Below are 16,347 nucleotides of genomic sequence, written 5' to 3' on the forward strand. Positions count from 1 at the left end.
AAGAGTCATTAACTTAAGGTAGCAGCCTGGGGGTAAAGACTGTATAGTTACAATAGCTTTGGTGGTGAGGCTCCAAGCCACTGTAGTCTTCATTGCTGCTGTTTGTTTATACTTCTACGGTAGTGGTTACTTGTAATGGCAAGGTGTGTGTTAACACTACTGTGGCATTAGTAGTTTCATACAACAGTAAGGCTGTGCTTTATATGTTTTATATTCTTTATATTCTGTCAAACAATGCTATTATTATTCTCATTTTACAAATAGGAGAACCTAAGACTAATTTGTCTCCATTTATGCACAGAAAGTAAATGTGTAGTCAGGATTTTAACCTAAGCATATCTTGAAAGGTCTTGAGTTTGACTGATAGAAATAAATGAGAAGAAAGAAGTTATCCCGGGATGTCACAGGAACTGTGAGTAGTTAGGTTTTAGGGGAATTACGACGATAGATTTTTCATGAAGTGGGTGGGGAAGCGGATAAAGTTTTTAAAGGTCTTTGAATTTGATGGGGATTTGATTGAAATGGTCTTAGAAAACATTGTAAGGTACCAACAGGGAAATGGAGCCACATGGGAGAAATAATTGGTTAGTACCACCTGTGCTTGTAAATGCATCTCTGTCTCCTTTGTGTTGTTTTATGAAGTGATTTGGAGATTTAAGTTGATGATCTTATTCTCATTAAACCTAAGAATTTTTCTTGTCAGGGGTGTAAATAGCTCTTTGAAGAACATAAGGTTCTAAAACACAAGTGTTTTAAGATACAGTCAGACAGGCTTGCTTTCAGGGAACAGAAGCCTGTACGCAGCTGCAATGCATAGGAGCCCACATGTAGCCGTGCAGCCCATAGGAGCTGGTGTGCAGCCACATTGCATGGGAGTCCCTGTGCAGCCGCAGCTCCTGCCATCAGGCCTTCCTGCTCTAGAACTTGTTATTAACCACATAGCTAGTCAAGAAGAAATGATGACCAGGGATTGAGATTTTTCTGAAAATGAGTTATGCTTTGTGGTGAATATTAAGTTGAGGAAGAATAAATGAATAAATAAGCAGTTAATTAATATTACAATTCCCCAGGAAACTTTCAGTCAGATCTTAGTTGTACAATTTTCCTTCTTTGTTTCTCTTAAGATGTAATTTTCACAGCACATTGTAGGCAGGAGAGGTGGCTCAGTGGTTAAGAGTGTGTCCTGCTCCTGCAGAGGCCTGAGTTATGTTTCTAGGACTCATGTTGGGCAGCTCAGAACTGCTAATCCAGCTTCAGGGAGTCCTACTTGGGGGGGGGGTGCTAGAGATTGAACTGAGAGTCTTATGCAAGTCAGATTTATGTTCCACCACTAAGTAGTGGCCTCACTCTCAGAACTATGCTTTTGTAAATATTTTATACATTGAAAGATATGTCTGTTCATGTCAGTATCAGAAGAGTACAAATTAATAAATATTGAAGGAGAGAATAGAGATTTAACTTATTTAATAGGTCCATTAATTTTGGAAAGCATCTAGACAACATAGTTTACATGTTTCTGTTTGTAGTCCTAACTACTGAGTGCTGTGGTGGAAGTCTATAAGAAGACTGATTCCACTCTGAAGACACTACAAATTAAATCTATCATGAGAACTAGTTCTGTGTGCCACCTGCACCTCAGCCCATGGCCTTAGTTGAGAAGGACTGTCTAAATAAAAATTGGTCCTTGGTTTCCAGCATGAAGTACAGATGGTAATCAAAGGAAAACTCTAGATGAGTGCTGGACATGGGAACAGCCAGTGTCCAGTAGGCAGAACTTTCATGGACAGCTGTGAAAACCATTGGCTTTGTAGAGTTCAGTTGCTCTGCTAAGCACCCATCTTCTGTCTTTTGAGTGAAGTCCCTGGACATATAAAGGAAACAGTAACATCATTACAGCTGGCTGTTGGTGTTTTAGAATCAGATGTGTCCATATAAAATTGGTACCAAAGAAAAGAAACTATCCTGATGCAGTTTCCAGTGTAGTGCCCATTCTTTCTGGGCGTTAGCACTGACTGACTAAGGAGTGTTCTCCGTTGCTTCTCTTGCAGCATAGTTCATTGCACTGCTTCTTCTGTGTTTTTTATACACACTACTGCTACCATGTGCTATAGGATGAAGTTCTAGTCAGTCTCTGATTTATAAAGAAGAATTCTGTTTCAGATACTAAGGCATGAGCTAAGGACACACTGAGTGAATAAAGCACTTGCCACAGAAACCTGAGAAACATAGTTCAGACCCCCAGAATCCACACAGAAGCTAGGCATGCATGGCTGGGGCCTGTAACCCCAGTGTGCAAGAGACATGAGATCCCAGGGATAAGCTGTCTGGGGCTGTAGTCCCAGTGTGCAAGAGGTAAGCTGACTAGCTGGACTATGTAGGGGAAGATGTAGCCACGCCTGCTTAGGGGCTGGCTACAGGTGTGCCTGACCACGCCCTTGATGGCTCCGTATTGGTAATTTCCCACAATAGGGCTAGCTGCAATTAGCAAGCCCCAGACTCAGTGTTAAGACTCTGCCTTAATAAATAAAGTGAAGAGGAATTAAGGAACAACTGATGCCATCTTCAGACTTCAATACAAATGTGCACATGTTTACACACATAAACATGTGTGCCCAAATACATGAGCACACACGCACACACATACCACATATATGTGTGTAAAATTACTAAGACATGAGTGTAATGATGTTTTTCCACCAGGGCACTACAGTCTACTTGTAACACTTTAATGTCTCCTGGGAAGGCCAGGTGCAGTTCTGAAGTCTCAGGCTACAGCACTCTTGCTTTGTTCAAAATCAACAGGCCTGTTACAAGCACTGTGCAATAATGGTGATTTCAGACCTTTCTAGGTGTCACCTGAGATGACTCTATGGTGATTGGCATCCAGTAACCTGACTGATATTGTGGAGAAATGTAATTATTTAGTTTTAGACATATTGTCTTATTTATATGCTAGAAAATATTGAGAATTGTCTTGGAAAGTATATCCTTATCAATGTAGAACATTAATGTGACCAGCTTAACACTAGATCCTGAGAGAAGAGTGTGTGTGTGTGTGTGTGTGTGTGTGTGTGTGTGTGTGTAATAAGATAAGAGATAGGGGTAGATGGCTAATTATTAATGAAATATATTCTAGAAATAGTAAAAGTAGTGACAATGAAAGTACATCACTGTTTGAGTATACTTTAAATCCTTATGTAATCCATAGTTTTATGTTATATAATATCGTACATTGAACTTTCTATGTTTGTATGCTACCATTTAGCATAATATTGGGAATCCTTGTGTATATAGCTAAGGTTCTAACATGCTTGAATGGTTTTGGCATAGTGCATATATACATCATTTCCTTGGTAACCATTCCTCTGGTCATAACTAGTAGCTTATTTTTAAAATATCTTGAAAATACTGTAACAGTTCTATAATATAGATTAGTTTATATCTTTGATGATTTTTCTTCTTTCATGAATTTTTTACCCATGAAGCTTGTCTTTTTTGTTAGTTTCTGTTAGGTGATTCAAATATAGCTATTGCAAAAAAAAAGAAACCATAAACCATAGTAGCATTAACTCTCTGCTCCAGTAAAAGGAAATAAGATAGCTCATGTCGTGATGTGCTTGCCACGTAAGAATAGTGAGAAGTTCAGATTCCCTGCCCTGCAGAAGAAGCAGGCCTGGTGGTCTGCACTTGTTAATCAGTCCCAGTGCTGGGGAGATGGCAACAGGCAGATCTCTGGGGCTTGTCTGCCAACCACTTCAACCTGCTGGGTGGGCTCCTGGCCAGGGTTAGAGACCCTGTTTCAAAAAAGCAAGGCAGATGGTTTCTGAGGAATAAAACCTGAGATTGATCTCTGGCTTCTGCATGTATATGCAGAAGTGCTCTCTCTCTCTCTCTGTCTCTCTCTGTCTCTCTCTCTCTCTCTGTCTCTCTCTGTCTCTCTCTCTCTCTCTCTGTCTCTCTCTCTTTCTTCCTACAATTATGCAAATCTGTAAGATATTTCAAAGGGACTAGGAAGTTTCTCAGAGTGCACTAACTTTCATAAGCCTTTTTTTTTTTTTTTCCATGCCCCATCCTTGCTGAATTTATGTGTTTTAAATGATTGGCTGCATGTAAAAACTTGAGTTAAGTCATAACATTCTTTGCTTTGGTACTGTCATGTGTTTTCTTTTGTATGGTGCAGCCCAATAAGCTGGACAGAAGTAGAATGTACATTTGAAGTCTGGAGAGCCTTCGACATAAGACTGTCTTTCATGTGTCAGATTTATGCATATACAACCAACCCAAACTATTGTGTGTGAGTGCTGTGTTAGCTATTGATGCTTAGGTAACAGTTTACTTGAGTCTCAAGTCTCAAGTCTCACTGAACATCTTATTTTTATGCATCCACACATGCCAATAAGTGAATCCGGTGCCTTTCCCAAGCCTTGTATGAACAGGACTGGGGTAAGGCTGGCTTTCTTTATGGTTATTCTTATGATGGGTACTTAGAATGAACCTTTAAAGGAAAATTCCATGTTTCTCAGGCAAAAAAAAAAAAAAAAAAAGGTGAATTGAAGTAAACTTTATGCTATGCTTTATGCTATGTTTGGAAGTTATTTATTTATATTTTAATACTAAATGAATATCTGTTAACAAGACTTACATTTTTAATAGACTATTAATGGGTTTTTACTTATGTCCCAAACACAGTCATTCTTACTGGAAAGCCTCAGCATCTGGAAGAATAAATTTGTGGCTAATCAGTTAAATTTACTTAGCTTTGCTTTGATGTAGTAGTTTTCAGGACTAGAGACTTTTTAAGGTAGTGTTAAAAAATGAGGTATTGGATAGAGCTGCAGGTGTTTGAACTCAGGACACAGTGATTAGAATGAGCCTTGTTACATGTTTGGGGAAGTAGCTTAAGAAGTAGCTTTCTTTCTTTTTTTAATTTTTTTTTTCATTTTCAAGACAAGGTTTCTCTGTGTAGTAGCCCTTGCTATCCTGGAACTGGCTATATAGACCAGGGCTTCCTTTGAACTCATGGAGGTCTCCTTGCCTCTGCCTCTGAGTGCAAGCAGTGGCTTTCAGTTGGAGATGCTCTGTTATTGTCATCAGAAGGCCTGGTTCTTATGTGAGAACTGCACTACTTGCTTCTGTCACTAGGTGGTAGTATTTTATCCTTTGTTTACATAAACCCCTGTTGCAGCCTTCAAGCTTTTTATCCCAGAGAGGGACCTCTTTATATACTTCAAACTCAGGGCAGTTTCAGGGACACTGTACTGATGTTGGTCATGCTAGTAGCTTAAACTGATTTTTAAAAAATTTTCACATAATTTCAAAATAAGAATATATGCCTATCATTTGTTCTTATAGATTTTTATGCAAATTTTCAAAATAAAATTTAGTGTGTGTTTATGTACTCTGTTACTTGGCATAATGAAACACAGGTGGATTTCTGTGCTTCCTTTAGGCTGCAGTCAGTCTACTGACATGCAATGCATTGAGAAAGCCTGTTCCATACGATAGCTATTTGAAAAGGAGAGCATCTCCCAGGCTCTCTGAAGGGTCTTGCTCCTGGACCCTGCTGCTCTGCTCTCTATTTGTAGATAGGTCTGTGGATTGGGTAGGGCACTGATAGAAGTCTTACTGCTTTTAGTATTAATTGGCATCTCATTCCCTTTGTAGTTGTGTTTTTTCCCTAATGACACATCTTTTTTTTTCCTCCCCAGGAAAAAAGATATAGTCCCAGCTTACTCATTTTGATTCCATCAGCAGTGTCTTAGGGTCAACAGCTAATCTCCCTGAAGTGGAAGAACTGGCCCTGTGAGCCTTCTATGAAGTGCTCTCTGGGATGGCTGCGAAACTGTGACACTCTGGGACTCCAGAGCGCTGCCATTTGCTTTAATGGGAGGGCAAGGGCGGGAGAGGCGGTAGACTGTTGAAAACAAAGGTTTCTCTGAGTGTTAGTTTTTATGTCCTTTGTCTCCTTGGTCACCTGTCTTTGTAAGTGTTTTCTGTAAGTTACTCCCTAGCATACAATTGGCATGTGGTGAACACCCAGTCAGAATTTGATGAGTACGTGGTGAGATTATTGGACTGTATTAGGTTGCCAGTCCTGCTCACATGACTCCTGGAGAACACAGGTCCATTTTTATCCCCTCATAGACAGGATGAACCTTATCTGAAGTAGAAACTGAGGAGCTTGCAATAACATCGAAGCCCTGCATCTCATTTAGCTCATAAAGGATTATGTAGTCATATTTAGTTGGTTACATTTTTGTCTAATAAGTTTTGAAAGTGTTATTTTCTTCCTTTCTTTTTTAAAAATAAAACTTGCCTGAGATACATTGAATTTTGTTTTGGAAGAACACAGTGTGTGTTTCCAATACTGTGGCTGTTCATGCTTGGCCTTCCTGCCCTGTGTGTGCCCTGACTCCTGCATGTTAGTGAAGATGACTCGTCGGCTGTGGGTCATGTCATGCGTGCTTCTCATCTCACTCGCTTAGCCTGTGTTGTAGCTGAAAGTAAATGACGTAGGCATTCAGAACATACTTCTCTAGTACCTTGATTGAAATTCTAGCCTACTTAGGAAAGAGTGGGGACTCACTTTTACATGGTTGTAGGATATGGCTACCACTTTATTATGGTTGGTGTTTGCAGGGTCACACACATGTCTGGTTCCTCAGTACAATCTCATTATCTCCTATTTAAACATTTGAGATTCACTGTTGGAAGCAGAGTTCCTGTGTGAAAGTGGTTTTCCTGTGGCATAGTTTAGAATCCATGGCAGGTTTAAATACATTTCATCTGTTTATTATATGTGGGGAGTTAAAATTTATCTTAGAGTGCTTTAGGAAAAATACTAATATTCTTTAAAGCAGGGAGAAGATAGCTGGCAGTGAGTTTTGTGGTGGTCAGCACATGGCACCATCCATCTTGCTAAGACCTGGGAGCCCCTTGTAGGTGACTGGATCAGAAGTCCTGGCTAGGAGAGAGATTTCCCTTCAGCTGAGCTTGGTCACTATCAGTACCTTTAGATTTCAAAATACTACAAAGCAAGGGTTATTTCTCCTTATTTAAAGTTCTCCCATTGAGGGAAGATTGGGGTGCCCCATTACTGCATTTGATTGAGGATGCTAGATTAGAAGGTTACAAAGTGTTCTTTCTAGCTGTGAAATCATTTGGTTCTCTGACATAACAGGAGAGTGAATTTAAGTGAAGTCTATTCTCCTGTCATCATTTCCTGTAAATTGTGAGTGTTGGAGCATCTTCAGGTTCTGCAGTGGGAACTTTAGAGATTTCTGTGGTGTGGACTAGAAGGCTGGTGGATGATTTCAGGAGAAACAATAATGGAAATGTGCTGGTGACTTCTGCTCCATTCCTGTGCCATTTTCCCCGCTTTCTCAGCCTTAAATCTTCAGTACAAATCAAGATGTGAGCACTCTTAGACAGTCTCCCTTACTCAGGATGAGTTTAAGAAGGAAACTAATGTTTTGGGAGTAGCAAGAGCTAGCTGTTGCTGTGCCCGACACTAGAATTTATAGTAAAAACATAGCTAAATAAAGCAATGATACTGTTTTTAAGTATTTTACTTTTCAGCATCTTCATGTCTTAAGAATTACCCTGGTGTTTCCAGGCAAATGTATAATTAGACTAAGACTCTTGAAAAATGATTGCAGCCAATTTCTTTTATTTTTTCCTTTTTTTTAGGGGGGGGGGGTTCATGATAGGGTTTCACTGTGTAGCCCTGGCTGTCCTGGAACTCACTCTGTAGACCAGGCTGGCCTCAAACTCACAGAGATCCACCTGCCTCTGCCTCCCGAGTGCTGGGATTAAAGGCTGCGCTACTATTGCCCAGCTTCAGCCAATTTCTTCTTCCTTTGAAATACAGAGGTTATTTGAGCCTCAGTTTTATAGTGTTAAGTGTGCAAGATGAATAATTTGGGTAGATTTGCATTTTGTACCAAAGACTTATTAGTTGTCAGAAATATTAACTTTTTAATGTTGTTGAGCACTGACCTGTGCTTCCAGAGTTGAGTCATACATAACCCCCTCTGTACCTAATGCTATTTACTATTGAGAAACTGCTTTAGAATAGGTGTTTGTGCTCAGGTAAATAGTTCCTATATCTAAACCATTGTCAACAACCAACCTGGGGTCAATAAAAGGCCTTTGTAGTATGATACCTTAAGATGAAGCCCCCAAATTCCTAAAACAACTTACTTATCCAAGGTACACTACATGTGTTGGTGAACTGTCTCCTATGGACTGTTTCTTGATGGAATTGGAAATCCTTCTTGACCATTGAGTGTGTAGCGGGAAGTCTCTGGACTTCTTTAAGGCCTAAAGAGAACAATCTAGGACAATAATAATAGGATTTTCATAGGGTATTTGTTCATAATGTGTATATGGATCTGCACATACATACACACATGCACATGTATTCACACACATATGTCTACAGGTACACACACACACACACACACACACACACACACACACACACACTTTGGTACCAAGTTAGCTAGCCATTGAACCCATTGTATGCCTTGGTTTGGATGCTGAATGAACGATTCTGTTCCCTTAGAGACTTAAAGGTGATTATGTCTACAGGGCCTGAACTTACCTTACCCATGAGCTGTTGGTAGAGCCTTCTGTATGCCATTGTATTAGGTAGTTCTCTTTCTAGTCAGCTAGAAGCAGCCCTAGTTGGAAACTTAGGCATGTCATGCGTTTCATTTCAGAAGTACATTGTTTAAATTCGTGATTCACCCAGTAAATGTTTTTAAGAAGAAACAAAACCCCTGCTCTTTTATATTATGGTTAAAAAGTCTGAAAATAAGATTTGCCAAAGAATTGTTTTTCCATTCTTAAAAATGTCCTAGTGAGCCAGGCATAGTGGCACATGCCTGTAACCCCAGCACTCAGGAAGAGGAAGCAGGAGGATTGCAAGTTCGAATCCAGCCGGGCTACATAGTGAGACCCTGACTCAAAAACAAAAAACGAGAAAGTCCTAGTGAGTACACAATGGGGTTACCCACTTGTTGATGACAGAGAAACTAAGAACTGTAGAGCAAACAGAACGTAACTAAAGTTGTACAGAGTAATGGTCTGACCTGTTCTTGAACTTGTTAGCCATAGCATACTTGGTGGGGAGAGCAGGGAAATGTTATTGATTTAATACATTTCCAAAGTCTGAGCTCAGGCTCATAGAAGCAGCCCTAGCTTTCTAATCCAGAACTCATGAAGAACAAAACGTGGATTTTCTGATGGGACACTCGGTGAAAGCTTTGTTGAACAGCTCAGATGTATCTCTTGACTTAGAACAGCAATGCGTCTTCCAACCTGTCCTGCTATAGCTGCCCTTAGATTTGTAAAGTGACTGTGAGATGCTCGAGCTCAGTGATAAGATTTCTTGAGAAACTTGTTTTTCGCTATTTTCATTATAGCTTTTGAGGAACTTGAAAAAGCCTTGAGTACAGCCCAAAAAACTGAAGAAGCACAGAGAAGGATGAAGGCAGAGATGGACGAACAGATAAAGGCTGTTGAGAGAGCAAGCGAGGAGGAGCGTCTCCGTCTTCAGCAGGAACTGAGTCGGGTGAGACAGGAGGCCGTCAACATGATGAAAGTAAGAGTGACTTGGATCACAATGGCTTCAGTCCATGTTTTTTTTCTCCAAAGCTTTGATTGTAAGAAAGTCAGTTTGTATTGTAGACCCTGGGCACTTAGTGATGTTCAGGATACAGTGAAGAGCACTTTGGTAGGGAGCTTCCTTCTTAGACAGGTCTCTGGGTCCTTCAGAGCCTTGCCCCTCTCCAGCTGTGCTGTTCCTTACTGGCTGCCTTCCCTGAGGCTCCCTCCATGAAGGTAAATTGCTCAGCCACTTCAGTGCATACCTTCAGAACTCAGGACTTAGGAACATGTGACTAAGGCTGGGTATTTAAATGTTTTCAAGGGTAATTACTGGTTTATTGGGTTTTTATGCACTGGTGAGGATTATGATAAACACTTGTTTACCACTCACTGAGCTATACAGTCCCAGCCCCTGACAAGATAGTTATTAATGTCCTCCTTACTCTTAAAAACATGTAGGTATTTTCAAAGTGAGTAATTTTTATATAGAGTTGTCCTTTTAGAACTTAAAAGGATCATTGCATTTATGTGTGTATGAATAAGTCCCACAGCATGTGTGTGGAGGTCAGTACAGCTTCAGAGTTGTTCTTTCCTTCTACCGTGTGGGTTCTGCAGATAGAATTCAGGTCATCAAGCTTAGGGCCAGGTGCCTTTACCTGCTGAGCCATCTTTCAGGTCTATAAAGTTGTGGAGTTCTGTTTTTTTCTTTGTTTTTTTTTTTTTTTGAGACAGGATTTCTCTGTATAGTTCTGTACTGGAACTTGCTTTGTAGACTAGGCTGGCCTCGAACGCACAGAGATCCTCCTGAGTGTGTGTTGGGACTAAAGGCGTGCGCCACCACTTCCCAGCTTATGAAGTTGTCTTTTATGAATAAGGAGTCTGAGACTGAGCTGACCAGTCGGTGAGAGTGCTTGCTGTGCAAGCATGAGGCCAGAGTGTGAATCAGAGTCACCAGCTTCCAGGCGAAAACCTGGGCGTGGTTGTAGACTGGCAGGCAGATCCTGAGGGCGGGTGGGCCAGCCAGCCAGCCAGCCAGCCAGCATAGCTGTAAACTGCAGACTTTAAGTTTCTGATTCAATGAGAGACCCTGTCTCAAAGGCAGTAAGTTATAGAATAAGAGAGGAAGACTCTGGCCTCCACATGTGTGCATGTGGGCAGCCACACCCCACACTCCATGCAAATGCACAAGAAAAAGAAAGAGCTTCCAGTTTTTCCAGCCAGGTAAACATGTTCGTGCAGTGCCTGGTCCTCACCCAGTCCATCTCATCCTTCCTCTTCATCTCAGCCTTGCTTTCACTGGTTATTTCTCCATTGTATCCTATTCATGTATCAATTCATTGTTTCTGTTCTTGGTGTTTGGTTATGGTTACTTAAGTGCTGTAGCAAGTATTTTACAGATGACCTGGAAGGGTCTGGCCTTTTCCTTATTAGTGCAGAGGAGTTACTATGTAAATATATTGTGCACATGGATTCAGAGGGTGGAAAACTAATTTTCACACATTTACTTCTTTCTGTGGGGCCATAAAAACATCTCGAAAAGTATCAGTTATGTATGGTCCATTATTGGATATACATGGCCTTGGCCCAAACTGTCTCACTATATATATATTAATATGGAAAAGCAAAAAAAGGGGAGGCTATTGAATGTTGCCTCATTGGGAAGAGGAACAAAGAGATTTGGTGACCACCCACCTAGTCCATCTGGGGTTTAGGCTTAGATAGAGCCAGCACTGCTCATGTAGCCCTATGCAGCATTGACTGTCTCAGCCTCAGTTTCTCCTGTGGGTCAGTCTGTCTTAGTGTAAATCTCTTTCGCAGACAACCCTCTGGCTGGCTCAGCATGAGATTCTTGGAGGAATTGCAATATATTTTCATTTTTAACTGGCCATGCGATATGATAAGTGTTAGTGTGGACTCTAACAACAGTAATAATCTGTGAATGAGTTTGAAGATAATGACATGACTATATGACAGAAGTCAAAAGATGAGGCTGGGGTGATGGCGCAGTAAAGTTTTTGTTATGCAGATATGAGCCCTTTGTTTGCATCCCAGCCCCCAAGGAGAAAGCCTTGCATGTAGCTGTGCATGCCTGTAACCCTAAGGCTGGGAAAGCAAAGATAGGTAGAGGCTGGGGAGGTGCCTAGACAGCCCAGCTGTGTCAAAAAGTAGGGTGTAGAGCAATTGAGGAAGGCACTGGACATGGCCCTCCACATGCACATTGAGTACACACTTAGAACGAAGGGTAAAAAGCAGACAGTGAGGGCTTACCCAGCATACACAACACTGGGTATCCACCCGCCTTCTAGTTTTTCCAGAAAGAACAAGTTTCATTTTAAATATGCTTACAGAGATGGTCCCTACATTTGGTTTCTGTTTTTTGGTGCCTTTAGTGTCAGAACTGTACATATGGCTAGCTGGTCATGGTGCCGTTTATCTTAAAGACTGCTCCAGATTCCCTTGTATAACGTTTTCATGCTTGAGTCTGTGTCCTGCTGATGGTATTGGATTTCCAGGGTTTTCTACTGCTCATGCTACATATACTAGCGTTATACGTATTGGCTCTCCTATATATTCCTTTGTGGTAGATTCCTTAAAGTGAATCCACTTTTTCTCCAGAAAAAAATTGTATGTATTTTTAACTATTGGCCTGCTTGCTCCAAGCCCTGTGACGGACAGTGTAGACTTTTACAGCCATGTGTTGGAAGTCCCCCTCATTCACAAAGATCGTCTGCTTCCCTTTTACTCTGAGTTTAGAGGGAAAGAAGAGGCATTGTCGTTGTCGTTCTTATGTGCAGAAGTCTTGCCAGCATGATGAGTGTTTCCTGCTGAAAAGAAGTGTATAGTTTTTCCACTTTGATCAGGCAGCTGCCTGATCAAACCCTGCACTTGTTCTTATATTGGGTTGAGCAGTTCGTTGTCTTTATTATTTGTTTGTAGCAGCTCTTTACTGATAGTGGGAGCTGGAGCCCTGTGGCTATAAGGAACTTATTCAAATACTCTTTTTCTGTTGAATAGGAAGTTTTCTTTTCTTGGTATTTAAGATTACTAGTCTTATGCTTTAACTGCCTCCTAGATTTTGTTGTGTTTAATTTTAATTACACTCATTCACGCATTTGTTTGTTTATTTGCTGTTTGTGCATGTAGGTTAGAGGACATCTTGAGGGAATTGGTTCTCTCCTTACACTACTTGGATCCAGGACTCAGACTAGCATTATAAGTTTGGCTGCAAGTGCTGAGCCATCTCAGGGTCTGCCTTCAGCTCTGTTGTAAAACACATGGGGGGCTGTTGGGCGTTGGTGGTGCACGCCTTTAATCCCAGCACTCCAGAGGCAGAGGCAGGCAAATCTCAGTGAGTTCAAGGCCAGCCTAGTCTACAAGAGTGAGTTCCAGGACAGACTCCAAAGCCACAGAGAAACCCTGTCTCGAAAAAACAAAACAGAAACAACAACAACGACAACAACAACAAAACCCACACATGGGGGACTGGGGACAGAGGTCAGTGGCAGGGTACATGCCTGGCACATGCAGGGCCCTAGTTCAGTCCAGTCATGACAAAAAGCAAAGTACACACATGCCCAATTCTGAGACCACTGTTTTTTTGTGTATTTTTATTTTGGGTTTTAATTAATTACATTGTAATTAATTAATTACAGGATTCACCATGTAGCCCAGGCTAGCCCCTATCTATCCTGCCTCAGCCTCCCAAATGCTAGGCTTATAGATGTGAGTCACCATGTTTTATGGTTTCTGTTGTTTTTTCCAATTCTGTTGTTTTCTTTTGACATTTGGATACTTTGATTTGTTTGTGGTTGCATCTTTGTTCTGACTGAAATATATTTGGTATGAGGAATAAGGTTGAAATCCAATTTAGTTTTTCCCAGGGCACTGCTGGCAGTCTCTAAATCATGTATTTAATAATATGCTCCCAGGGACTCCCATCCTACTCCAAACCATGTGTGGAGTAATGTGCCCTTTGCCCCTGACATGCTGTTATCTCTTTTGTGTAATAAGTGTGCCAGATGTTGAGCATGTGTCCTCTTTTTTTTTTTTTTTTTTTTTTTTTTTGGTGCTGGGTGCTTCGCACTGCTGCGGCACTGTGGTATTCACTGTGTCTGAGCAATCACCCTCTGCCTGGTAGCCTCCCCTCGCCGCCTCTTCTGTTGGTGGTAGTGCTGGGGGCAGTGCTCAGTGTTGACTATTCTAACATGTAAATCTTTGTCTCCTGAGCAGTCTCCATCATTCTTTTGGTGTTTGATTACATTAACTTTCTAGATTTATATGGGGGAATTTGGTAGTTTTATGAAGTTGAGTTTTTCTTTTCAAGAAAGAGCAAAGCCAGTAACTCTTTAATAAATAATGCCTTCCTAGAAAGCTAGGTGCAGCCTGACCACAGTGAAGCCTCTGTTCCGAGTGCAGCGTTCTTGTCTCCTGCCTGCCTCCCGTCCCCTCTGCTCTTCCCTGACCAGCAGGGCATTCACTGTATGGAAGTGCAGCCTCAGCCCCATAGGGCCCCATGTAACCCTCAGTCTCTTTTATGGGCTTTCTTTTTACTCCTCTGACTTTGGAGTGTGTTCTTATGTTTCCTTAAGTTACTAGCATGCTTAGTTTCAGGGCAGGGTGACTTGGTTGTAGAGTGGCATGGCTTTTCTGGGTGTTTTCATTATCTTCTGGCTTGTTTTCAGAAGACCTCAGAAGAACAACTTGCTGAACTTCAGAGGCTGCATGCAGAGGAGCTGGCCAGCAGAGAGCAGGAACTGGCCAGAAAGCTCCAGACCCGAGAGAGGGAGCTGCATGAGCAGATGAAAATAGCTCTTGTAAGTGCTGTTTTGTCAGAGGTAACCACAAAGCTGCCCTGCACTCAGGTGACGTGGGGTCCAGCAGCCCCGACCTCCGACCTCTGTGTGTGTGAGGATAGGAGGCAAGCAGAAAGGGCTGGTTGGCTTAGTGTGTATGAAATTCAATTTCTGAGGTGCCCAGCTGTCATCAGTCGGTTTGTTTGCCTGCCCCTTTCCATCCTAGCCGTAGGCAATAATTAGAGGGAGGAAAGGAAAAGATGGTCAGTTGTCTCAAAGCCCAGCATACTGGCTGCATTGATGGGCTCCCACAGGTTATTCTGAATTGAAGCTTAAGAGCAAAACTTTGAATTCATCTGATGTTTAAAAAGTGAAAATAGCAAACTACCTAATGAATAAAATAATAGTCAAAAAAGCAAAGATTCAGATTTTTGCTGAAAATGTGATTTGAATATTTAAAATAAAAAGTAATTTTCCTCACTTGTAAAAACCTTTTATTTGAGCCACCATAAAAAGTATAATGCCAAAATGTGGTTTGTTTTGATATGAAATTATCCAGAAAATACCTGAAACTATCATTCATAAAGTAATGTGTGTGGTTTTTAAACATGTTCAGTGCAGGATTGGGAGCACTGTCTGGAGTTATAACCCTCCCTCCCTCCCTCCCTCCCTCCCTCCCTCCCTCCCTCCCTCCCTGATTGTCCAAGTTTCTCAGCATTTCTAGCAGCATTGATTCTTACTGAGATGACAAATTTTCTAATCTCTGGAGGGGAAATAGGCATTTAGTGCACGCCTTTATTCCCAGCACTTGGGAGGCAGAGGCAGGTGGATCTCTGAGCTCGAGGCCAGCCTGGTCTACAGAGTGAGTTCTAGGACAGCTAGGGCTAGAGAAACCCAATGGCAAAAAAAAACAAAAAGGAAAGAAAAAAAAAATTGCTCCAGAAAGAAATTAAGATAATATATATCAGGACAGCATAAAATAAAAATAGGGGCATGGAAATTAAAGAACACAGTGGTACATAAATGAATCTGGGAATAGTGCTAAAAGGGCCTGCTGTGGCTTTTGAACGCTGGCACCAGTGCTGTCTATCTTCTAGGAAGTGACACGCTCAGCTCTGTTTCCAGTAGAGGAAGAAAGACATCCAAACAGGTGCGCGAGAGCGCGCAAACACACACACACACACACACACACACACACACACACACACACACACACACACACAGGTTTAAACCCTTCTTAACTCAACAGACTTTAACATTTCCTCTATAAAGTATACTTAAAAATGCTGAAGTTGAGGTTGTAGATAATTCTATCTTATTAGTCAATTCTGTAGTATAATTATAGAAATAATTTTGTAAAAACCTGTGTGTCACCATGGTATAGTGATGTATAATATTGTGTATCCACACTCACTCTTTAAACAACAGTATAGATAAGCACACTTAGAAGTTGGAGTGCAATCAAGAAATTACAGTTCAGTGTGCTAATTTAATGTTGAAAGTGCTCTTAGCCTTTGCCGTGGATGTTCCTGTACTAAACTGAAAATTTTCAGAGCTGGCTACACTGGAAGGGCTCAGAGCCTGGGTCCTGCATTGAGATGTTGTTGCTTATCTCACAGGGATGGGTGCAGATCAAATGGAAAGCATGATTCCACTGAAGGACTTTGGGAATGCCGAAGATTTATGTCGGATTGAGATGATATTAATTGTTTTTGGCACAGGAAAAAAGTCAATCAGAATATTTGAAGCTCATCCAAGAAAAAGAGCAGCAAGATTCCTTGGCTCTAGAAGAGTTAGAGCTGCAGAAAAAAGCAATCCTTTCAGAGAGTGAAAATAAACTCCAGGAACTTGGGCGAGAAGCAGAGGTTTACCGAACTGTGAGTTCACGTGCTATTTGGGCTCCAGTGCTGGGGATGCCTGTGTCTGTGGGAACTGTCCCCAG

At 41.4% G+C, this 16,347-nt stretch overlaps 1 protein-coding gene across 6 annotated transcripts in view; it reads left to right on the forward strand.

Annotated features, from left to right (window-relative positions):
- Golga4 (golgin A4) overlaps positions 1-16,347 on the forward strand; it is an 86,181-nt gene that overhangs the window by 39,872 nt on the left and 29,962 nt on the right. For 5 of the 6 annotated variants that reach the window (XM_027415339.2, XM_027415342.2, XM_027415341.2 and 2 more), the window contains 3 exons: positions 9,429-9,607; positions 14,295-14,426; positions 16,127-16,282. In XM_027415339.2, the coding sequence (XP_027271140.1) occupies positions 9,429-9,607; positions 14,295-14,426; positions 16,127-16,282 (467 nt within the window). The remainder of the gene's footprint in view (positions 1-9,428; positions 9,608-14,294; positions 14,427-16,126; positions 16,283-16,347) is intronic. The other variant, XM_027415340.2, reaches the window with a different exon arrangement.

The sequence above is a fragment of the Cricetulus griseus genome, chromosome 4 (assembly GCF_003668045.3).
Source record: "Cricetulus griseus strain 17A/GY chromosome 4, alternate assembly CriGri-PICRH-1.0, whole genome shotgun sequence".
Taxonomy (NCBI): domain Eukaryota; kingdom Metazoa; phylum Chordata; class Mammalia; order Rodentia; family Cricetidae; genus Cricetulus; species Cricetulus griseus.